Here is a 25,919-nt window from a genome sequence, read left to right as displayed (position 1 = left end):
GAGTCACCCGGACACCCCAAACAAACAGTACCCTGGACAACGAAGTCTATGAAGATGCACGGCATTGTGGAGGTAAGGGGTCAGTGCCGAGGTCAGCTCTCTGGCTGTCACAGGGGAGGCGATGCATTGTGTCCGCGAGGAGGCAACATGCTGAGTCCTGGACAGGGGAAGTTGGTTGTGTCGGTTGTGCCGGTGGTGAGGCGAAGGTTCTGGTGAGGCAGCATGAAGTCTGTGAGTTTATTGAGTCACCCTCAGCAGTTAAGGGCATTAAAATAACAGGATGCAGGCGCTAGCGGTGACGGCGTCGGTGTGAGCGCTGGGGTCGGGAAGCCTGATAACAGCAAGTGTTGGCAAGCATCGAAGGGCATTGGAGCTGCTGTACAGTCTGGGCTGTGCCTCGTGCACTTCACGAGCAGTGCACCTGGCCTCAGTGCAGCTTTCGGCGTCATGGCGGCATCACTGACGTTTTTCAGAGATTGTTTTTCTTGCTTCTCTTAGTTTTCTTCTGGGTCCCAACAGCAGGAATACCCTTCAGAGGCCCAAAACTGGAATAGGCACCTCTTGGCAGGTCAGAACTCCCAGCAGTGGAGTTCAGGAGAGCTGGTGGTGAATTCTGTGTGCCCCTGAGACTGCAGAACAGGAGGCCAACACACACCAACCCTTGGAGATTCTTCTTCAAGCAGGTTTCTTAGCAAAATTCCAGTCTTTGTTATTTACTTGGTAGAAGCAGTAACTACAGGCCAATCCCACACAGCATACAGCAAAGAGGAAGTACACCTCCTCACAGCTCTCCAGTTCCTTGGCAAAGATTTCACTTGAGTCTAGAAGTGATCTAAAGTTCTGGGGTTTAAGGTCCACTACTTTTACCCCATTTTCACTTTGTTCTTCTTTGTGCAAGGGTCTCTGAGCCCAGTCCGAACCAGTTTTGTCCTTACTGGTGCAGTATCCCCAAAGGCGGTGGAGACAGCATTGTGCAAGGGAGACAGGCCCTATTCAGATGCAAGAAAACCCCTCCCACCACTCCAAATGCAGCCGCAGTATATTCTGTTTAGCTCCGAGTCATCCAGAAAGGGCAAGGCACACCTCAACGCCCCCAGTGGCTGTCTACAGTGAATGCACTTCCCCAGCCCCTGTCATTTCAGTACCAGACAGTCAATACACAAACAGGCAGAGGCACACAGAATGGTTAAACAAGAAAATGCCCATTTTCTGAAAGTGGCATTTTCAAACACACAATTTAAAAACCATCTTTACTAAAAGTTTTGTTATTGAGTTCAGAGAGCCTAAACTCTATCTCTCGATCTTGTCCCAATGGGAAGCTATACTTGTAAGATGTGACAAAGTATCTTCCATGTTATCCTATTGGACAGATAGCCTTTCAATAGTGAAAAACAAAACAGTATTTCACTATCAGGACATGTAAAACACACCCTTACATGTCCTACCTTTCACATACACTGAACCCTGCCATTGAGGGTACCTTGGGCCTACCTGAGTGGTGCCTGACATGTAAGAAAAAGGAAGGTTAGGCCATGGCAAGTGGGTCCACTTGCCAGGGCGATATTGAAGTTAACAACTGCATGTGCAGACACTACAGTGGTAGGTCTGAGACACATTTACAGGGTTACTCATGTGGGTGGCACAACCAGTGCTGCAAGCCCACTAGTAACATTTGATTTACAGGTCCTGGCAGTCTTAGTGCACTTTACTAGGGACAAATACTCAAATATGCCAAACATGGATAACCAATCATAATAACAACTTACCCTGGGAGCATATGCACTGATTAGCAGTGGTAAGGTGGCCAGAGTCTTATAGCCAACAAAAACAAGTCAGCAAAAATAGGAGGAAGCAAAAAGTTTGGCAATAACCCTTCAAAAAGGGCCATTTCCAACAGTTGCCAAAATGTAAGTAAAATAACTCCAGCTGGATGAAGCAGAGGGCTGTACCAAAAGACAGTTCCATGAGGTCAGACACACTTTTGACGAAGAATGTAGCAGGAGAAGCAACAAAGTCAATCTGACCACAATGCACCTCAGGCAGATAGGCGGGCAGGATGGTCCTGTCTCCTCCTGGTTCTCAGAGCACTTTTTTTGGTTAAATTGTGTATGGCCTGAAATTTGGAAATTGGCCATCTGGGTACCTTTAGCACTAAAACCAAAGGCCCAGAAGTAATGGAAGACCTCTTTGGGAGATCAGGACTCACCCAGGCTGGGCCCAGAAGCAGGTTCAAGGTGATGGGAGTCTGTTATGTCCCTGTGGCTGAGATCACAGCAGCAGCCAGTCCTCTGAGCGACCTTCTGATGGTCAAGTAGTAAACCGAGGAGTGGGTCTGGAAATCCCATTTTTTTATACCCTGGGACAATTCTTCTGGAAGGTGGGAGAAGCGTCTGGAAAGGTTATTTGAGATGCATGGAATTTCCTGACTTCCCTTCTGTGGCTGCAAGCTGGCTGTATTTACAAGACAGGGTATTTAGGCCTTTGTGTGAAGGCAGAGCACAGGCTATTTGGCCTGCATTATGCAGAACACTTAGAAAGACTAAAATGTCTTTGAGGATTGTTTTTTTTGCAGGACGGTGTCACTCCCTACACAAAAACAGTCACCATTGCACCATGACGTAAGTTTGCCTGAGTTGGCGCTAGGCAACCAGAAGTGTGCCAGTACAAGGAAAGGAGAGGAATGCACAATATAAAGTTACATGAGACACATACCTGCCCTTTCCCATTCAAGCAGCAAGGTGGCTTGCTGCCTTACACTGCATGAACGTATGATGAGTCCGGACCTTAATTTTTCACTACTAGGACATGTAAAACTTAAACGTATGTGTACACATTTTTAAATACATTGCACCCTGCACTCTGGGCTGTATAAGCATACCCCAGGGGTGACTTATATGTATTAAAAATTAACGTTTAGTAAAAGGTTTATTTTGCACGTTTGAAATAGCAGTTTAAAAAAGCATAGAATGGCTGCATTTGCAGGCCTGAGACATGTTTAAAGGAACAATAAATTTTGCAGGCCCACCAGTAACATTTCATTTACAGGCCCTGGGCACATGGAGTGTTAACTTACTATGGACTTATAAGTGAATTAAATATGCCAATTTTGTGTAAGTCACTGTTTAGGTGTAAAGGAGGTGGTACCAGCACTTAAGCATTGGTTAGCAGTAGTAAGGCCTAAAACCAGCAAACATTAAATCTGTAAAAACAGGCCAGTTGAAGGCATAATGTTGGGGGAATACCACACCAAAGATATCTGGTTCAATGGCCTCCTTACCCTAAAATATAGTTAATCTGTTCAAACCTCTCATGTATCATCACTCCTGAATATCCTTCCATCACCTCAAGCTGAACAGCCAGCAGTTTCTGTTACTCTCTTCGCTGCACTGCACCACTGCTATACAACCTAATTATTCTGATCTGTCATACCATACTGCAAACCATCCACTGCTTGATAAAACCTTAATCTACACACCCACAATAACACAGTAACTAAGGGTTTCTAATACTGAATCAGACTCTTCAGGAGAATCATGACTCAATCCAGCTTTTATTTTCAGACGATGAATTGAAAGCTCCAGTTCAATCTCTTGTCCTCTCTAAATGAGACTGTGGCAACTTGGTATTCCCAGGTTCAGAGAGGATTTAAGGCATGGGCAATGTGGGCTCTGGTCCAGGGCCCCACACCTTCAGAACCCTTGATAGAGCCAGCTCTGTTCTGCAGAGCAATTTGCCCTGATGACCTTGAATATTTTTTTAAGGGATTGTTTTAAAAATCGTTTTCCTTTAATTTATTTTGGCTGATCAGTGAAAGTCTATTAGAGAGTGTGGAAAGAAATGTTATGTTTATGTTTCATGCAACATTCATAAAAAAAGTTTTTTTAGAATAAACCAGGACCTCACATATGAGAAAAGTGAGGGTGTCACAGGGATTATTTGGAGTAATTATTTGGAGTTGCTCCTGTGTTACAATATTGAAAATTACACATCACTATCCCTGAATATTTGTTATAAACACAATTAGACAAGGGTGCCAATGCCAAAGAAAATATGAAAGAGCTGGAATTGGATCATAAATGGGATTTGCAGGCAGGTTGGGCGCTAGGCCGATGGAAGCCCTTTTGAAGATTTATAAAAATAAATCAGTTGCTCTGGCCTCATATGGTTCACCCCTTTGGGGTTACGTAAACCTGGAACCAATTCAGAAGGCGGAAAATAGATTCATACGGACCCTCCTGTCTGTCCCACAGTCCACGCCGACTTTTTCCATCCATATGGAGGTGGGTCTAGATTTCGTCACTGATGGGCTGAACATGGCACCCTTGATCTTCTGGCTAAAGACCTGGCTTAACGAAGAACTGCCCCTTAATCATATGATCATGGCTGATGTCATGTCGTTGGACCACTTTAAAAGGGTGCCATGGCTGGCCTGCTTGATGAAGTCGTTCTCAGACCTGGGACGACCAGAACTCTTTACATCCCCCTGGGACATCAAGAATCAGGACATTGACTTGATCAAGAAGCAATTCATGGGCAGGGCAAGAGCGTGTCGCGAGGAAAAGGAACTAGTGAAACCGGCGAGTGAGGAGACACTATCTGCTTGTAAATTCATGTGCACTAGCACCTTACCTTGGTTTAGTTACGATCCCATTCATAGGTTTCTCCTGACTAAGTTTAGGTTTAATTTGTTACATTTTTATTTGGGTAATTTTAAAACGTGGGAAAAACCTGAATTAGCCCCCCCTGTGGTTGTGATCACTTTTCTGTCCAAGATACCATGCACTTTGTTATGTTTTGTGGGTTTTTCTTAGAGCCGAGGAAAAAACATCTGTTACCTGTTCTAAAGGAGGCTGGCTTCACACAAGTGAGACCAGCCCTGCTTTATCTGCAATCATTGAACAACATACGCATTACATTCTGTATGGCCAATTTCTTGGTGGCAGCAGCCAGAACTAAAAAAACACATTAGAACAATGGGCCCCTCTAAATTGCGTTTAATCATTGTATTTGAACTTTGTACAACACTAAATGAACTTAATCTGCCTTTTTATGAGCCTCTTGTATGCACTGATTTGTATGATATTGTAAATAGTTTTTATTTGTATGAAATGTTTTTATCGCTTTGTATGATTTTTAACTAAATCGAATAAAGATATTTTGACTGACTGGATCATAAATTCAAACATGTTCCAAACAAGGTCCCACAAACCCAAAATCCTTAAGATGTCCCTGCTTAGACCATACCTAGCACCTTTGATAGCAGTCCTCAAATCTTCAGCTCGCATAGTCCCCAGAGCTAGAAAATTTGGTGATGACATTACACTAATTTTGATTACAGTTAACTGGCTTCCCATGGATCTCAGAAGAATTTGAAAGCTGGCTTTTATAAATGACAAGGGCGTGTATAACAGTTCTGCCAAATTAAAGGTGCTGAGTTTAATCTTTTCAGGAGATGCCTGCACACTCATGTGCATACTCTCTACAACTAGCTACTTATATATGCAGAAAAAAAGCAGAACCCCAAAGCAAGCTTTCTTCGGAAATGCTCCCCAAATATGGACCATTATTGCACCTGCACCTACAATTAAGAACAATGCATCTCATGCATCATTAAAGAGAATTAAAAATCCTTCTCACAACATGTTTTTCTTAATAATAGATTACTGCTACTATTTAGGTGTTTGTGGCACACACGTGTTTCTAAGTAGAACATGATAACAGGAGATTAACGTACTGGTGTGAAGTAGATAAATAACCATTTGATAACCATCACACCTTTTCAATTCATAAACAGAGGTTATCAAGACAAGTCTATCAGAAATACAAGCTATGAGTCAGGCAGGGAATGGTAGGAATTAACCTGGGGAGCCGCCCAAAACTCTCCTGGCAGGAATATAGACTAGAGGAGATCTCAGAAGTCCTTCACAGACAGTAAGTAATTGCAGGTGAGTACAGAGAGCCCAAAGAGAGCTACCTATTGTCTCAAGTGAGAGACAGTCAGCCATCTGTTGTGGTGTCAGTCCTGAGAAATGAGGTTGTGGGGATTGAGGGCATAGACAAAGAGAGGGTATGTGCTCTAACATTGGAGCAACCAATGTGAGGGGCAGATGCAAGACTCATCAAGTTTTCGAGTCCCAAATCCTGGGAAAGAAATTCTGACCCATATCCCTAGATATAAATGTATTCAAGAGAAAAAGCATACTCCAGCAAATCTCATAGTCTACAAGGGAGGTGTAGGGACCAATGCTACACGAGCAAAAACCTACCTTTCCCATTGAAGAACAAAGAAGAAACATATAGATGGGAGGGATACCGTTCCAGCTTCTGAGACACTGCAACTGCACCCCAAATAAGAGGCTGTGGAGCATTGACTCCAACACAGATCTGGAGAGGTTATGAGGTTCAGAGGAGAGTCCTAGAGGGGGTGTGCCACACGGAGATCCCAACATGCAACATATAGTTGATAATGATGGGCATACTGGACATGTCTGTTTTCATTTGCTGATAAAGAAGACACATGTAAGGTGTTGTAGGTTTTCACTTCACTCAAGTATGAACCTTTTTCTAAACAGGTGATGTTAAAGGAGACTCCCTGATTGGACTTTGCTTCGGTCCTTTTCTCTTTTTCACTCTCCCACTCTGTGACTATTTCAACGAGATCACCTTTGCTTGCCCAGATGACAAATCCACCCAGGAGACACAGAAATGGCTGACAAATGAACCTGATGCCATGGACTGGAGTGATGCTGTTAGGATGGTTTGTGAGATTCAGGGCTGTGGGTAAGGATTCTGCTGTGTACTGAAACTCTCCTACTTTGTTTTCCTGTTCAGATTCTCTTTGTATAACTCTAACTAAGAACATGCATGCTCATAGGGAGGAGTAAACAAGTCAGAGGGAGAGTTTAACAAAATGAAAGTTTTAGTGCCACTGCTAAAAGTGTAAAAGAAGATATAATATTCAATGCACTGTAATTGGGCTTTAATGATACAGTGACTAAGTTACTCACAATCACAGTTAACATTTGATTCTACTTTGCCATAACTTTCCTCATATTAAAGCCTAAATACCATATCAATTCAAGTTGAGGTTCTGCTTTTGGAAGTGCTGTTCTAGTCCACTGCATAAATGCATCTCTATCTGTACTGATGCATTCATCTTCTCAGGTTGTGTGATTGATGTTGGACACAAGTGGGAAGAAAAGTGACAGGATATTTTGGATGACTGGCTTCCTCACTAGTTTGTAGAGAACATACAAGTACAACTCCCCTCTGGGTTTCTGAATCTTTATGGGATTTCCATCTCATGACAGTTATCTCTTTGGCTGATGAACTCTTACTTACATAGTATGGCATGCTTCATCACTAGCTTACATATCTAGCGCTTGGACCGATTCTATGACTTAACAACTCATTCCTTTAACATGCACCCATTACCACACAATGCCTTTACTATGCATTACCTTTAAGAAGTCAGTCTTCACTATTCATATGCATTTACCATGCATGGATCTACAACGCAAGGTAAGTATATATAAGGTAAGTGAAATCCCTATACATTGCGGATGGATGGATGTGTGGGCCACACATGAAGCGGGGGTAAGTGATTCACCTGGTTGGGTGATGAGGGGGATCCACTGGGCGGGGACACTGCCCCAATGTGATTAGTGGGCTTAGTAAGAGCATTGTTGGTCCGTTGGACAGGATATGTGGATTATGGGGCTTATGTGAAACAGAATGCACTACAAATCCTGAAAACAACTACTGAGTAATTGCTCGCACAAGCACTGTACAAGCTAGCGAAGCAGAGCTCAAGTATTTGAATCAAAATATACCAACACCTTATTAAATAATCGTGTCCGTAAAGCTGAAAAGGTAGAACAGCTTATATAATGTGCATACCAGCTCAAGTGCTAGCAACAATAGAAGGCTCTAGCACCGAAAATGAATGCCCATTAAGTAAGATAAGTGACAATTGGCATGGCGCAATGTGGTACCCAATTGGAGAACACAGCCTACAATGTGTTCAATGGAAGGAGGGTCACAATTAGTGGGAGAAGCTTGAGAACACTGCAGCAAGTGTTTTGAAAACTAGAGAAAACACACACAGCAGAATCCAAGAAGTGGTGGCAAATCACATCCCTTGCCAAATATTTTGCGCGCAAGAGAATACGAAGTGGCCTGAGAATTATTGTAATGCCCACGTTTGAGGACATGGATCCAGATTTGTTTTTTGAGTGGCAGTCCAACACTGAGGCTGTTCTTTCAGGCTAATGGACACATTAATAACACATGTTAAATGTTGCATGGAGGAGTCAGCAACAATAATAGATTTGTTACAGAAAACAATTGAAGCAGTGAAAGATCCAGAGGACGTTAAGTTTCTGCTTAGCAAAATGGAGGAACATTTCATCAAACTTGAAGATGAAACAAGGATGAGTAAAGCCCACAAGGTCAATCAAGACAAACTGGATTACCAGTAATATATACATTTGTGAAAAAAAATTGAGCATTTAAGAGCAAAGGAAAAGTTGACTGTGATGGGCCTACAAACTAGAACATTGAGTGATACAGATGTTAGCTCTGAACTAGGTTTTTTAGCTGATAAGACATCAAGAGAAGTGCTGGATTTTTACTAGGAGATGCGTCTGATGAGAATGGTTATGCCTCAACACTGCAAGGGAAGAGGCCATTGACGAGGAAGTACAAACCAAAAAGGGGCAAGAGAAAAAGGCAACAACAACAAAAAAAAACAAGAAACAATACAATCTGGAGAATCACATTTCATCAGTGATGCATGTGTGTGAATACATCAGATGTCTCTCTATCTGCTACTCAAGAGAAAGTGCTAAATTATGGTTTGGTGTTCTGTCCCTCCTCTTGACCTGATTTTGCAATGGTAATGCCGGCTCCACAGGAGGCGGGGAGCCGGCGGCACCAAGGGGGCATTGGGGCTCCCCCCACATCCCTAACACAAAGGGCCAGCCCTGGGAGATGGACTACCCGGGGCCAGAAGTGGTCCGGGAGGGGGGCCACATGGCCCCTCTTCCTTTTATTAAACATAAAATGCCTTGGCCTCGGGTAATGGGGTCCCCTGGGCCAATAGTGGCCTGAGGAGGGGGCCACAAAACCCCCCACTATAATTAAAAATGAAAGGGTGGCCTGGCCCTGGAGGATGGGGTCTCCAGGGCAGAAGTGGCAAAGGGGAGGGAGGCTACATGGCCCCCCTTCCATATAACAGTAAAAAAAAAGAACAAGGCCTTGCCCCCTTCTAGTTTTTTTTTATGTGGCAGGGCCTGGTTTGATGGGGTCCCCAGGGCCCAAAAATAGAATAAAAGAAGGGGGGCCATATAGCCCCCTTCTAACAAAATTGTTTTTGTTGAAGAGCTGCATCTCGCCCAATGCCCTGACCCCTTTCTGCACCACTCTGCATATGCACCCCCTGGTGCGTTTTAAGTTGAGGGATTAAGTCCCCTTGAAAACTGAGGGTCCGTGGGGGCCAACTAGCCCACCCAGCACCTCCAGTAAGTGCCACAGAGCTGGAGTGCAGAGAAGTGGTCCTAGGCCATGCCCCTTTTTACACCTCTCTGCGGCGCAGCTCTGTGGTGCTTACTGGAGGTACTTGGTGGGCTAGTTGGCCCCCAGGAACACTTAGTATTCAAGGGGACTTAATCCCCCAACTTAAAACGCACCGGGGGCCCGTTTGTAGAGTGGTAGGAAAAAGGGGCATAGCATGCTCTTCAAACTTAGTGATTCTGCTGTGTGGGACTTAAAGGAGGTAACAGGAGGGGTAATTGGCCCCCAAGGATGTCGTTGGGGGCCAACTACCGCTCTTTTTACCTCCAGTAAGTCGTGCACGATGGGATTGCTAAGACGTCTTCGGAGGCCATGCGACTCTTTCTCCACCATTCTGCAAACATGCTTCCCGGCAGACTATGGTATGGGGGATGAAGCCCAATTTACTCCAGAGGGACTTTGGGGACCGAGAAGCCCTACTGGTATCTCTTGTAAGCCCTACGCACCGTAATTCCTCAGCGCTGGTCAGAGGCCCAGCAAACTTTCTCCACCACTCTGCAAACACGACTATTAGTTAAAGAAGTATTTGCAATGTGATAGGTTTCGCATTTGCGAGAATTAGATCTATTGGTTTTGTAAATGCAAACGTTTTTTACTAATGTTTTTTGGATTGGTGTGGATGTACGTTGTGTGTAGTGGAATTATGTGACGTGTTGTGCAGTGAAATTATGTGGATAGAAACTATGTGGTATTTAGTGAATAGGAATTATGGAGAGTGGGATTATATGTTATGGAGAGTAATTATGTGATATGGTAGTCTGTGTTGTGGAGTGGTAACATCAGGTTTAGTCTTCCTCGTTGCCATAGAACCTCAAGTATGAACTCAATGAGACAAAAACGATTAAATCACTGAGGAACAATTGTGAACCTAGTCAGAGGTATGAGCAGGGCCACTGGAATTATGGGACTGTTTGGCTGCACTGACTTTCGCACAATTATACATTTTCTGTATTAGCCACATAATTCATCATCTGCACCCTAATCTGCAGATTAGAACAAAAAAAGACTTGTTTCTAGCTGAAACGGGTCAAACGTTACCAAACATGTAGTGACAAGTGTTACAGCATGGTGGAAGGCCCTTGGCAAACCTAGAATGGTCAATTGTTACTTATTGCTAAATGTGGCTGTTAAATTGATATTAATGGTGTGCAAGGCACTCTTGCTTTCCTCTGCGCCTCTCTTGCCTCTTTCTGCATTTCTGTTGCTTCTTTCTGCACATTTCTTTCTTTTTCTGCACTTCTCTTGACCTCATTCTGCAAATCTTTTATACTTTCTGCACGTCTGTTGCCTCTTTCTGCACCTCATTTGCATCTTTCTGCACCTCTGTTGTCTCTTTCTGCACTTGTCTTCTCTCTTTCTGTAACTTCCCTGCCTGTTATTGCATCTCACTTGCCTCTTTCTGCACTTTTCTTGCTTCATTGCCTCTTTGTCCACTTCTCTTGCCTGTATCTGCACCCCTCTCGCCTCTTATTGCAACTCTATTGGCTCGTTCTGCACCTCACTTGCTCCTTTATACACTTCTTGTGCCTCTTTCTGCACATTCCATGACTCTTTCACCACCTGTCCAGCTTCTTTCTGCATCCCTGTTGTCTCTTTATGCACCTCTCCTGCCCCTTTCTGCCCTTTCTTGCCTTTTTCTACACCTCTCGTCCCTCTTCCTGCACGTCTGTTGCCTCTTACTGCACGTCATTTGCTTCTTTCTGCACCTTTCTTTCTGCACTTGTCTTCCCTCTTCCTATACCTTTCCTGCCTGTTTTTGCATTTCCAATGCTTCTTTCTGCAGTTTTGTTACTTCTTTCTACACATCTGTTGCTTCTTTCAGCAATTTCCTTGCCTCTCTGTGTACTTCTCTTGCCTGTTTCTGCACTTCTTTTGCCTCTTTCTGCACCCTTTTGCTTCATTCTGTACTTTCCATGCTTCTTTCTGCACCTGTCTTGCTTCTTTATGCACCCTGTTGTCTCTTTATGTACCTCTTTTTCCTCTTTCTGCACTTCTCTTGCCTTTTTCTGCACTTCTCTTCCCTCTTTCTGCATATCTGTTGCCTCTTTCTGCACCTCATTTGCTTTTTTCTGCACCCCAGTTGTCTCTTTCTGCACTCGTCTTCCATTCCTCTGTACCTTTCTTGCCTGTTTTTGCATCTCACTTGCCCCTTTCTTCAATGTGCTAGCTTCTTTCTACACCTCTGTTGCTTCTTTCATCACTTTTCTTGCCTCTCTGTGCACTTCTTTTGCATGTTTCTTCTCTTCTCTTGCCTCTTTCTGCACCCCTGTTTCTTCACTCTGCACTTTCCATGATTCTTTCTTCACCTGTCTTGCTTCTTTCTGCGCCCCTGTTGTCTCTTTATGTACCTTGTTTGCCTCTTTCTGTATTTTTATACCTTTTTCTGCACCTCTCCCCTCTTTCTGCATGTTTGTTGCCTCTTTCTGCACCTCATTTGCTTCTTTCTGCACCCTTGTTGTCACTTTATTTACACGTCTCCCCTCTTTCTGTAGTTATCCTGCCTGTTTTTGCATCTCGCTTGCCTCTTTCTGCACTTTTCTTGCTTCTTTCTACATCCCTGTTGCTTCTTTCAGGAATTATCTTGCCTGTTTGTGCACCTCTCCTGCCTATTTCGGCACTCTCTTGTCTCTTTCTGCATCCCTGTTGCTTCATCCTGCACTTTCCATGCTTTTTTCAGCACTTGTATTGCTTCTTTCTGCAATCCTGCTGTCTCTTTATGTATCTCGTTTGCCTCTTTCTGCAATTTTCTCACCTTTTTCTGCTCCTCTCATCCCTCTTTCTGCACGTTTGTTGCCTCTTTCTGCTCCTCATTTGCTTCTTTTAGCACCCCTGCTGTCTATTTCTGCACTCGTCTTCCCTCTTTCTGTACCCTTCTTGCCTGTGTTTACATCTCACTTGCCTCTTTCTGCACTTTTCTTGCTTCTTTGTACACCTCTGCAGCAATTCCCTTGCCTCTTTGTGCAATTCTATTTCCTGTTTCTGCACCTTTCTTGCCTCTTTTTGCACCTCTGCATGCTCTTTAAGCACCTCACTTGCTTCTTTCTACCCTACTCTCTGCACCCTGTTGCTTCATTCTGCACCTGCAAGCATAATTCTGCACTTGTCTTGCTTCTTTCTACACCCCTGATGTCTCTTTATGTACCTCTTTTGCCTATTTCTGCACATCACTTGCTTTTTTCTGCACTTCTCTTGCCTGTTTCGGCACCTCTGTTGCTATGTTCTGCACTTCTCTTGCCTTTTTGTGCAGTTCTCTTGCCTCTAAATGCACCTATGTTGCTTCTTTATTCACTTCACTTGCCTCTTCTGCACCGCTGTTGCTTCCATGCTCCTCTCTGCCCCTGATTTGCTTCTTGCTGCACCCCTGTTGTCTCTTTATGTACTTCACTTGCCTATTTCTTGCTTATTTCTTTACTTCACTTGCTTTTTTCTACACCTCTCTTGTCTGTTTCGGCACCTTTGTTGCTTCCTTCGGCACTTCTCTCACCTACTTCTGCACCTCTTAATTAGAGGTAGTGTTAATCCCCTTCCCTATTATGTACTAGGGCCATACAGGGGTAGTCATGCCAATCACCGGGGTACCGCAACCCATAGTGTACCCTAGTGTATGTTGGTGTTTTCACTGTATTCTAAGTGTCTTACATCATATCACTGGCTCCAGGCCTGGTTAGTCAGGGTCAGTTACCACTAGTACAAGTCAGCAAAAAGTTGGGGGCACAGGATGACTTTGCAACAAGGCCTCTTTCTGCTCCTCTGTTGATTCTTTGTGCACATCTCTTGCTTCTTTCTGCACCTTTCTTCCTCTTTCTGCACTTCGGTTGCCACTTTCTGCATTTCTCTGGCTTCTTTATGCGCCTTTCTTCCTCTTTCGGCACATTTCGCATTTAAAAAACCTTAGAAATTCACTGAAAAAAATACAGGTTTAGCGTCTTCCTCAAGCTGTTCAGGGAGGTGGTGCATCTGATGAAGATTATGAGCTTGTTCCAGGTCTTGGCCGTGATGTAGGAGAAGGTTCTTCTACCTGTTATGGCTCTGCGGATACGCTGGGTTTCGGCGAGAGCAAGGGCGGCGGATTGGAGGTTTATCTATTGGGTACGTGGAAGGAGATTCACATGTTTAGATATTGGGGTCCGGTGTTTTGGAGGCATATGGAGGCATGGGTGAGTATCTTAAAAGTAACTGGCTTCTCAACGGGGAGCCAGTGGAGGTCCCCCAGGTGTTGGGTGATGTGTTTGAGTTGAAGGATGCAGAGGACGAGTCTGGCTGCGGTATTCTGTACGGTCTGGAGCTTACAGAGCAGAGACTTCTTGATCCCGGCATAGACTATGTGTTGCGTAAAAGGGCGCTATGTAGTGCATGTCGAATGCTAGGATTTGTGTTGAGGTAATTATAAGTGACATGAGACAGATCCTACACAACATGAGAGAGATCCATATGCAAGAGCTGTGACAGACTCCATTTTGCCATGCATATCCGGGGCAACAAATAGATGCTGTAGCACTAGACAGAAGATGCATAAAAGTGCGAAAATTCATAACTTGAGATTAAACATTGAAGTCTCAGATATGGATCCATGGGGGATGTCTGTGGTCCTCTGGTTATCAGGTGTTTTCAATCAAAAATATCACATACCGTTTTGTAAGTTGTATTTCATATTCTTTAAATTTGCATTGTGGTGATGACATGACAGCTGACAGGTGGTGCACTTGGTGGTTCAATTGCAGACCTGTTGGGTAAGATCTAGGTTTGTTTGTTAATTTTAAAAAAAACTTTGCATGTGCGTTATGGTTAATAATACTTTTCTTCAGGTCTCTGTAGTTACCTCATGGGTGTGTTCTCCACACCCCATTTACACACTCCTTTAGTGAGGCACCGGAAGGCTTATGGTTAATCGGGCTGATTTAATCTACTTTATGAGTCATTGCACTTTCAATGTTTGCATTTGGTTTTAGGAGTGCTCTTGTGATTATGGGATGGATTTATTTGTTTTTATCTGAGGTTTTATGTGCGTTTCCTGCGACCGTGTCTCCTCTGATGTGTGCCTTGGGGCACCATTGGTGTGGGTTGTTTTCCACCTACTCGTGCACAGAACTAAACAAGGAAGGGGCCTGTTGTTGAGTGTTGTGTGGTGGTAGGAATGTGTCCCGATATCACGTATCTCTCGGCATGCGGTGTGCAACGTGCCCCTCCCTTGTGGTGCCAGATATCTCAGTTACATCCTTTACCTAGAGTCTTCTCTTTTTTGACTAACTTTGGGCTATTTTTGGTTGGTTTTGGGCATGTCCCTAGATCTTGCACGATCTGCTATTTCACTTATCATGAGGCACATGGGGTCAGCAAGTTATTCTCTGGCTCCCATATACTCCTGATTGCCATTTTGTGGTGCCCGAGGTTGGGGCTTACTGCTTTCTTTGGATGGTGTATGTGAGGCCTGGTGCTTTGGACAACTGCTAGGCCTGATATGGGGTGTACTCAGTCTATGTTCTACTCTTGCCTGGAGCTGTGATGGACTTTGCAGCCTCCCCTCTCCCAAGGACCTGTCTTTCCCTTGGACCACGCCTTCTTAGTCGTGCTTGGATCTGCGGTTCCTGGCATGTGGCTAAGGACTTCCAACTGGCAGGAGTGCTAGAGGTATGGCATGATTACCAAACTTCAGATATAAAAAAATGAAAGAAATAACTGAAAACATCACCAAGATCACAAAGACTTGGGGGCCCATGGCTAAGACATTTTGCTGAATGTTGCTTATGGGTGAGGACTAGACCGTGACTGACTTGAACTCGGTAACGTCTGATAAACCTGACAAATCTCTCATTGGACCCAAAGCCATCAAGGCGCTTTGCAACGTATTGACTCTTGTACGTCTGCTGTGAGGGTTGTAGGGTCTTACCTTTGCCAGGCATGAGGAAATCCTGGATACCCCCACTTGAGGACAGCTTTGTTTTATAATATAATGGGGGCTCCATCTAGTCAGAGGTTTCTACTTTTTGGGGGCACTGTTGAAACCACATCATGATGGAAACATGGTTACTGGCCTGAATGCCTGAGAATGGGAACCTTTTGACTTAGTAAGTGGAACCCACCCCATTTGACCTTGGATGGGGGTACCTGGATGCCTGTTTTTTAAGTACATAGTTTAAGAGCTGTCCCACCCCTTCATCAGATAACCCAGCCCCCCGGGAGATCAAAAGCAGATTGGGGCTTTGGTTACTGGTACAGTTCATTCTTGGAATGTGGGCAAATGGGTGGTATTTTACTCTGGGGTTTTATCTTACTGTTCATTTGGACTCTGTGTTTGTGTGAAGGCATTACCTCCCCAGACAGTTAACCCTCCCTGCTGAGGCTGTGACCCCAGTCACTGTTTGCTGAGTTTACTGTCTGCAGTTGCTGCTTCAACATATTTGTACAACTACCTGATCCCTGTTGCGAGTGTACGGCAACGGACTCGCTTCCCTGCAGCTGAATATCAGGTATATTTGGGTTTCCCTGAGCTTGATTCTGGAGATTAGGATCGGTGGTGGCTGGCGCTGGCCCATCATTCTCTGTTCATGGTATGCTTTTAACTAGCATTGGTCTGCCATGTGGCCTATCCAGTGGCAATAGTGACATTCCCTAAGGTCTGGTTGCTGCCATCTTCCTTGGCCTCTGATGCTACTGGGGCTATTGGGCTATTTGGGGTGGAGACTCCTTTAGGACCCGTGCCCTTTGCATGTTCCCGGCCAACGCGGCCCTCCCAAGGGTGGTCTTATTTTAATTTGTGTTGGAACAATTTAGCAATGTCTCTCTTGGTTTGCTCCTGTTTGGGGATCTTCTTTGTGGGTCACTGAGTGGGGTATGCGTGTCTGCCTGTTTGTATCATACTCAGCCTTCCTATCCCTGTAATCAGCAGAGACTTTTCTTTGCTGTGAGTTTCTGTGTTCCTTGTGTTCAGCATTCTTTACGATAGCCACACATTCAGATTTTGCACTTGATACCTCAGAGGGGTCCTCTGCTAGAGCAGATACACCCCAATACGCAAGGCAACCTCATCACTAGATGGATCTGCTGCACGTCCATCTGTGTTGTGAATGCTTGATACAGCTTTTTGGAGTGTCTCTGCTTCATTTACTGAACAATGACTGGTTTGTGTCCTTTAGACCAGGGTGGTCTTCCTCCGTTCAGCCTGTGTTTTGCTGTCTGTGGTGCCCTTTTGACTGTGCAATCAACCTCTGCCTTGTAATGCAATTAGTACAATCTATGGACATAGATCTGCTGATCCGTCCAATGAGGACCAATTTTCAGAGTTGTCCCATGAGAATTTCAATCCTCCATAATGCCTATCGTGAGCCATTCTTCTCCTGTCATATGGATACTTCAGCTCCTGAGTTTCTGGGTCCTGGCTTTTCATGTACGGGCATCCTGCCTGATAACGTGCCTTCAGCTGTGCCTGAGGGTGCTGACCACGTTTGTTCTTTGGAACTGGTATACGAGGCTATTGTGAAAATATTGTCTGCGGAGTCCATCTTTGTTTCCTTGGCAATGGAAACATGGATAGCTTCTTGGGAGCCTCTTATACTTTTTAATTCAACCCTTCTTTTATAAATAGTTTTTTTTACATTTATTTTCTTTTTATAAAACATTTTAATTGACATATTTTTAAATAGTTTTAGTTTGCTTGATTTGTGAATATAACAATATTTATTAATATTTTTAGGCCAAGTTTATGCAGAAGCAGAGTCTTTTCATGGCCAAGGGGAGAGTCAATTCAATTCAAAATATCTTTATTCGATTGTTAGGTGCAATCATAAAAGTACAGATAAAAAATTACATAATTACAATGTTAAAAAGAAGATACATATGTAAAAATACAGGAATTCATTAAATTCATAGAAGTCAAATACAGGGGGAAGAAACAATTACAATTATAAAGTGCAGTTATATGACCATACGTTTCCTAATGATCATCACATTTTTTAAATACAAAATTGCTGTTGCTACAGATACATGATTGTCTAGGGCTTGGATACTAATCATCGCCGCACGGCAATGACGAAATCCTATTTCTCTTAAAAATGGCAATAACATTTTTTTCCTCATTTCATCATACAGTTTACAAAATAGGAATACATGAATGGTACTCTGGGGTGAGTTATTATCGCAAGGGCAAAGAGGTAGATTGTGCGTCCAGTTATTAATCATAGGAAAACTGACTAATCTGTGGAAAATATCAAATCTAAAGCGTGAAAGTAGAAAGCTCTCCTAATTATTAGTTACATGGATTAAGTAGGGCTGAATCTTAAAAGTTGCTAAAACCAATTGATGCTGCTGGACAGAAGGTTTTAAGACCTCCGCAGCAGTCCTGTGTGAATTCAAGAGGGCTAGACACTCCTTCTTCAAATCTTTTCGTGAGATTTCTGAAATATCCATGGGATTCAGAAAATTTTCTTCTCTCCCAATATCTTTAAAGAAATTAAAAACATACTTCACCCATGGTATTTTAGAAGCAACCTCCAATTTCAAAATGTCTGTCCGGACATCTCTGTTTAAGTGTGTTGCTTCTTGGGTCCAGAGTCTGTGCCATAACTGGCTCTAATTTAATCAGGTCTGCGATATAGCAAAGGTCTAATTCTGAGTGACAATTAAAATTAGAAAAGCTTTTGAGGAATGCCAAAATATATTTTAAAAAGGAATTTTCAGCAACCTGGATAGGAACGTAGTTTACAAAACCCCAAACCCCACTACCATAGCTAGCACCAGCTACGCATTTAGCTTAATAGATTTGAATCAATTCTGCAGGAGGTCTAGTCCCTAATTTACTTGAGAAAATTTTAAGAGCAGCGGTCGATCTAAAAAGCTCAAGCTTTTTAACAGAAACCGCTTGGGTCCATGTCTCATTTTGGGCAAAAAGTATCCCAAGATAAGAAAAATGCGTGGCAAATTCAAGCTTCTGTCCCGCTATAAAAATTGGCCTCTTAGATTTATTTTGCCTACAACAATACATAGTGAAAGTCTTTGATGTATTGACTTTCAGGCCCAACTCATTCATGAAGCGGGAAAAGCTGTCAACCACCCGCTGTAAGCCCACTTGAGTACGTGACATAAGTACAGCGTCGTCAGCGTACAAAAGTGCTGGTATTGGGCGTCCACCTACAAATGGGGGGTCCAGGCTATCTTTGCACAAGACGTCTTCCAACCCATTTATATACAGGTTAAAAAGGAAGGGGGCCAGGATACAGCCCTGCCTGACCCCGCTCCTGATTGGTATTTTGTCTGTGCGCTCTCCATTTAGGCCAAAACGAACGCCGGCTGACGCGTTGCTATAAAAACGTTTAAGATAATAAATAATGTTAGATTCAACCCCAAGTTGTTCTAATATAGACCACAGTTTAGAATGTACCACACAATCAAAGGCGGCCGAGAGATCTATAAAGGCCAAAAACAAGTTGCCCTGTTTTGCCCTTGTATATTTCCCGACCAGCATTAGCAAATTGAAAGTTCCACTGTCCCCAGACCGGAACGAAAGCCGTACTGAAGATCAGACAGAACAGAGTTTTCCTTGGCCCATTCCAGAAGCCGGTCCAGAATAACTCTGCCCGCTATATTAGTGAAGGAATCCAATAGGGAAATAGGCCTGTAACAGGCTGGGTCCTGTCTATTTCCCTTCTTATAAATTGGAACGATGACAGATTCCCCCCAGGTGGGCAGGAATTCAGCAACGCAGCTAGCGTTAAGCACCTGGACCAGAAAGGGTGCCCATAGAGAGGAAATGCTCTTAAATATATCTATGGGGACTACGTCTGGGCCAGGCGCCTTAGCGCCCTTGCTTCTACTTAGGGCCTTTTCGACCTCCTCAAAAGTAAAATGCAAGTAACTGCTAGAGGGGTGGTCAAAAGTGGGGATCAAAGACCCCACTTGTTCTTCACCTTCGTGTTCTTCTCCTTCATATACTCTCGAAAAGTGTCTGACCCAGTCTGAGTCACATATTGCTATGTCTATTTTTGGACTAACCTCTTCACTAAGAAAGGGAGTTCTCACAATTTTCCAGAAGCTCGCACTATCATTTGTTATGGAGGCTGAATGAAGAGCCTCCCAAGCTTCGGACCTCAGGGTATTTTTCCTATCTTTAATTGCCATTTTGTAATCTTTCCTAGAACTGCGAATTTCCTCAGCCGATCTAGGTTTATTGTGCAATGCCTTTTTTAGGGCCGCATAGGCCCTAGTGCATCTGGAACCAAACCAGCCTCCCTCCTGCTTCCGGTTCTTAAATTTCCTAGTGAGGGAGTTTTTAATTTCGTTCGATATTACAAAAAAGGATGCAATACAAATTTCAGGTGGTGAATCTATCTCTAGACACGTAATTATTTCTAAAAAACATTTTTCAACCACTGTTTTAATTATCTCTGCCTCATTTATCATAGCCCATTTTAATGTATATCCATTAATTTTACCAATTGCTAAGTCAGCGTCTAAGCTGTTACATTCTTTATCATTGATCAATGTTGATACAGTAGGCAACAGAATAGACACGCAGAGCGGGAAGTGGTCGCTCAATACTATATCAGGAACGTTAAAAGAATAGATTCTGTTCACACAGTTATTTGAAATAGTGATATAGTCTATGGTTGTAGAGCAACCTCTTCCATTAAATGTTGGGGCTACTGTAGGGGCAGAGATACACATTTCATTTGCAAACCCTAGATCGAAATTAGCTAGCAAGATATTAAATTGTTCCCCTAGAAAATTATGTTTAAAATGGAAACGTCCCTCACCATCATCCTGTGCTACACCGCACCTATTATCCTTGGTTAATTCACACAAATTACAATTGAAATCCCCCAACATGATCACCATCAATTTATGCTTAACATTTTTTTTCCTGTACAGACAAGGCTTTAGTCAATTTCCTTAAGACATTCGTAACATCATCACAGGGAATATTGTTATATATATTGACAATAGCAATTGGGGTGTCACAAGCCAGGCCAAGAACCAAAATTTGAAAATAAATGTCTTTAACAGGTTCAATAATTATCTCAAGCTCTAGTTTGTTTGACAAGTAGACACTCAAGCCGCCCTTAGGCCGCCCTTAGGTCTCCCATGAGGAACGGCTACAGCTGAAGTACAAAAAGTTCTATAGCCATTTAAGTGGACCGGTTCAAGGCTCCATGTTTCTTCAAAGCAAAGCAAGTCTTGGGATTGAATAAAATCCCTCCAAATTGGGTTTTCAATTTTGGATCTAATGCCAGCTATGTTCCATGATGACATTTTAAGCACCGATGGACTTTTCAGGGGGCTAGGCAAGACTACAGGGAACATCGGGGTTGAGTTAATTAGTGAGGAGGGGGCCAGTTGGTCGCCCCCCACCCTGTGTCATCTTCTGGTGAAAAACACCCCCCGAGCTCCACATCCTCACACATGGTTGGCACTGCTGATGGTATTTTCTCCCCAGATGTATCTACGTATTCCCTCATACAAAAGTCAAGATGAGAGACTTCATCTAAACCTGGTGCAGTGGGATTAATAGTAGCCGACCGCAGTCAGTCGACATTTTCCAAACCACTAAGAGTGTCATAGTAGTTAAATGTAGGAATTCCATATCTTCTGACCCATGGTTCTTCAGAGTTCATGGTCGGGTAGCGAACGGGGGCTATGCGTCTAATTGGTCGAGGAGGGGAGTAGAAGTAACCAAGGGGAAGAATGTTAATAAAATGTGAGTCATGAGTCCCCATGGCCACTCTTTCCAACACTGTATTGACCAGTTGAGGGGACCGAAATGATAAAACTACGCAATCACCCCTCAACGTTTTAGTCGATGTGCCTACCCATCTTGCTCGTCTAGCCATTTTAAACTCTGAGAAAATATGATTTTTAAGTCCTACCCTAGATGACAGAAAATAGAGAGATTTATTTCTCAGGGTTGACCAATTTTCAACAGTATTAGGGGGAAGTGGAGGTACATTTGCCAAAACCACAGTGTAAGGTGTTGCTTCTGGCGGGAGATTTAAATTAAAAAGGTTCGGCGTTTCTCCTTCCTCAAATTGATCCTCTGATGTTCTGTTTTGTTCAGATGGTATAAACGAGGACACATTCGGGACTACCATAAGTGGGTCAACGGACCCCTTATCATGGGTTACAGTGTCTCCTCTTAAGCCATTTTGATCAGGCCGATCAGTAAACTTTGGATTAAGATGTTTGGATTTAGCTGGTGCTTTGGTTGGAGCTGGTGTTTTAATAGGAACTGCCATTTTGGCTGGAACTGACACTTTAGCAGAAGCTAATGAGCCAGTTTTAGAACATATGGCACTAGTGTGAGGTAAAGACTTAACCTCACTAGAAGTCGGCTGCTTGTCAAGCTTACCCTCAATGTTAGTTAGCCTTAATTCTATGTTTTTGACTTTTAAAGTAATAGGTTCTAAAAAGGTCATTAAAAGAGTTTCCATTCTCTCCCAAAACAAAACATTTTTTAGGTCCCTATTAGTAATTGGGAGAGGACCAGTCTCTAACTGATCATTCTCCTCGCTCCCTCTGCTCCCTCTACTCCCATTTAGATTTTCCGTGACTTTATTTTCTTTGGATTTGGTATTCCTTTAACTAGTTTTATTTGTTTTGCTAGATTGCCTTTCTCTAGCAATATGTTTTTGTTTAGATCTAGCCTTCTGCCCTCAAGTTCTCACACAGGGGCTATCACTGATATTTAAAATAGGAATTGGGCTTCCTAAAATATCTTGTCCCTGTTTGCCTGAGGCGTCCTGATTTGGAGGAGTGGGATCACTAATCTTGTTTGCTGAGACGTAAAGAGGGAGTCACAGATAACCTTGCAGTTAGGGGCATTGATTCAGTTACATCCGTGGGATCCCTAAGAGACCTCTCATTTATTGGTGTTATACTATTTCTTCTAGGCAAAGCAACAAATGAGGGGGCTAGTAAGGGGTCCTGGGAGTTACTAGATAGCATGGACATATTTGTATTAGCTAAAGGGGGAGGGAAGCCAGGTGGCAGAGAAAGACGTCTTTCTGTGCTTTCAATAGCAGAGGCGATCACCCCAATCGTCTGCTGCAGCATTCGATCTATAGCTGTCAAGGTAGGTAGGGGGGGATTAGCAACAGCTTTTGTTTTCCCACTTAAATGAATGGGAGTATTTTTCCCCATGTCTTTTAGCAATAGATCTAAATTTATTTAGAAAATAGAACATAGAGCAATATTCACTATATTATCACGCTAAAAAATACATGTAACAATGATTGCATCAAAGATATAAGATTATAGATAGTGCAATAAACGAATGTATATTAATTAAAAAAGCAGTATTTGCGAATATGCAATCCACAGGCTGGAGCTAATGGGAAAAAAGATCAAAAGGGGAATGTGGTTTCTGCAAGGTCTCCCCCCCCCCACTGCGGCCGCGCTCGAGTTCAACGGAGATGTGGCGGCAGGAGGAGACCCAGTACGGCGGTTTTCTGAGATTAAGAAGCTATGCAGCTCAATGCACAGCCTGGATTCTGACAGAAGTAAAAGAAAGTCCCCCGCTCCACCGGGGATCTCCAGTGATTTTATGCGCCTCCTGGCGCTGTCGTAGGGCGTGGGTGGCTTCCCTGCTGCTCGGAATGCTGGGGAATGTGGTTTCTGCAAGGTCTCCCCCCCACTGCGGCCGCGCTCGAGTTCAACGGAGCTGCGGCGGCAGGAGGAGACCCAGTGCGGCGGTTTTCCGAGATTAAGAAGCTATGCAGCCCAATGCACAGCCTGGATTCTGACAGAAGTAAAAGTAAGGGGAGAGTCTAGTAAGTCCCTCTTGGACCCACTTCGGTTCTTCTTTTTAATTTGATATTTTACACATTTTAGCAGACTTTGTTTTAGCTAGATTGTTTTTACATATTTTACTTACACAATATTATTTATAGAAGATGCTGCTACACATGTTGCTTGTTTTTAGAAAGCCTTTCCTGTGACATATGTACGCTTAGTTCAAAACTAAGAACTGTACAAGATTTCCTAGTGATTACGTTGCTCCCTCAGAGACAGCTTCTAACATCTAGGCACATCATTGCATCAGAGCTGTACCTTTCACACAGTAGATATATTATATAAACAGTGCACTGTCCCTTTAAGAGTCCGAGGAGCGCACCAGACACAATGGTCCTGATTCTAATGCTGTGTTCCACTAGCAATTCTGTCAATGCTGATCTGCTATCCTGATCCTGCAGAGGGGGATTGCCAATCCTACTCAAGACTACTTCATCCAGGTAGGGGTTTCAGGCTAACTTAAAACCGCAGGCATAGGTTCCACATACTAGGCTCTCAGAATAGAGGAATTGCAAGGTATGAATATATATGAATCAAATGCCATGATTGGACTATTCATTCTTTTCACCATGTTCATTATGCTGGTTAAATTGCTTTGTTTTACCTGCCTAATAATCACAGTTCATTCACTCTATACAAGATTATGATTGTTTCAATGCATTTTTTGAAAATGTTATTTGTACCTTTCTTTTGTTACCAAAGGCATGGATGAGTAAACAACAAAAGGGGTGAGATTTGTTTCCCCAAAATTCCCTTGGGGGTCAGAGTGTCATGTTTGAGGTTGCCAAAATCACCCACCACCCCAGCAGAGAACAGTCCCTGATAGTGTAGATGTACTCAGTCCATGCATTATGAAGTCCTATCATCCTAATACGCAGTACTACTTTTTCCACTGGGAACCGTATAATAGACATATAGTGTAGCTTGATCAAATCAATTGAAACAAGTCTGTGTTTACAACCAGCGAGCGGTGGCAAAATCACAGTTCGAGTAACTTGAACTGCAAGGACAGGCAAGTGCATGATAGGACTGGCCAAACTCGTTTCTATCAGCAATGATCTCCTGAACTAGATCCCCAACATTAGGAATCCAGCCAGAAATTTCTGGTTGCTCCTTCACTTCTACCATGGCAGAACGTTTAGAATTCAAATTGGAGTGCTCATCTCTGAAGTCTTGTAAAACAGTGAAACGTTCATTGATGTCAAAGGGCACATCTCCAGCCAATATTATGATTAAGATCTGGAAAATGCATCTGAACCCTAAAGAGAAGTTTGTAGGGTATCAGGTCACTCAAAGGTCTACTAGGCAGATAATTTAATTCTCTCTGGACTCCATACAGGTGATGGATCCAACTACGACCTAAACTTAATACTCTAGTTGTGCTTTAAGTCACGGTTCTTCAGCTCCATTATCAAATTTCCCTCAGGATGATAGGGGACAGATGAATGCACAACAATACACAGGAAGGCCATAGTATCCCCATTAGCCTTAGCGGTCAAAGTCAGAGCCTGGTCTGAATGGAGTATTGCTTCTGCATATGTACCTACAAAGAATCGCAAATCTGTATTAAGAGTTAGAGCGTCAGCTGATTACTGTGGCCAAGCCCATAGAAAGTGAGAACAAGAATCAACAGCCAATAAAATAGATTTAAATGCACTATCCAAATGAAGTGGTCTGTAATGATCTACTTAGACACATTGTAAGGCATGTTGGAAATTAAAAGATGTGTCTGTGGTGGGCTAGCATCAGTGGAAGTTTTAGTTTGCTGACAAGTGTCACAACTATGGACATCATTTGTATTCTGTTTGGAAAGACCCTGCCACTAGTATCTTTTCTGTTGTAAAGAAACTATAGCCACAACACCAGCATGGACAGACACTAATGCCACTATTAATGCGCTATTATTAACTCTAACTTGCGGTCCCTGTTAAGTATATCTCGATCAACCCACCCCAGAAATGTGGGCTCTAGGGATATTTTGAGGACTAAATAAATAGGACTGTTTTGCTGAATAGCCTTTAGGCAAGGACTCACCACAAGCTGAAGCACTGATCGCAGCCATGATGTCAACATCAATTCTCGTTCATGAATGAGTAATCACAGGTACTAAAACTGTCTGAGCAGCTGCCCTGGCAGCTTCAGCAGCCAAAGAATTCCCTGTAATGTTGTGAACCACCACATTGATGACTCCAGGTATGAATAATATGAGCCTGTGGCAAAGCATCCTTTAATGCTGCAACGTTACCCCAAAGCACGTTATGCTAGATAGCCTTTCCTTTAGAATTTGTGAATCCATTCAAGCAGAAGTTAAGTATATTGTCAATAAAGGCATAAACACAGTAATAGAAATCAAACACTATCAGTTAGAGGAATTCAGGACCTGTATGTTGTAGTACTAGAACCAAAGCCTTCAATTCAGCCAGCTGAGCAGTACAGTGTCCTAAAGTTTCTGTATATCTTTTTTGTGCCTGAAATAAGCCATCTTTCATGACACCCTTCAGCACAGCGCATGCTGCTGAATATTTGCACTTAGCACCAACCGAGGGCTGGATTGAACTAACAGTATAGAT

The 25,919-nt window shown here is 43.3% G+C and overlaps 1 protein-coding gene across 1 annotated transcript in view; it reads left to right on the top strand.

Annotated features, from left to right (window-relative positions):
* LOC144826941 (indolethylamine N-methyltransferase-like) overlaps nucleotides 1-25,919 on the top strand; it is a 53,208-nt gene that overhangs the window by 6,462 nt on the left and 20,827 nt on the right. Inside the window, exon 2 of the mRNA XM_078685402.1 lies at nucleotides 6,573-6,780. Within this exon, the coding sequence (XP_078541528.1) occupies nucleotides 6,573-6,780 (208 nt within the window). The remainder of the gene's footprint in view (nucleotides 1-6,572; nucleotides 6,781-25,919) is intronic.

The sequence above is a fragment of the Lissotriton helveticus genome, chromosome 4_1 (genome assembly GCF_964261635.1).
Source record: "Lissotriton helveticus chromosome 4_1, aLisHel1.1, whole genome shotgun sequence".
NCBI lineage: Eukaryota > Metazoa > Chordata > Amphibia > Caudata > Salamandridae > Lissotriton > Lissotriton helveticus.
The sequence above is the reverse complement of the archived record's forward strand: the minus strand, read 5'-3'. Positions and strand labels throughout refer to the sequence as shown.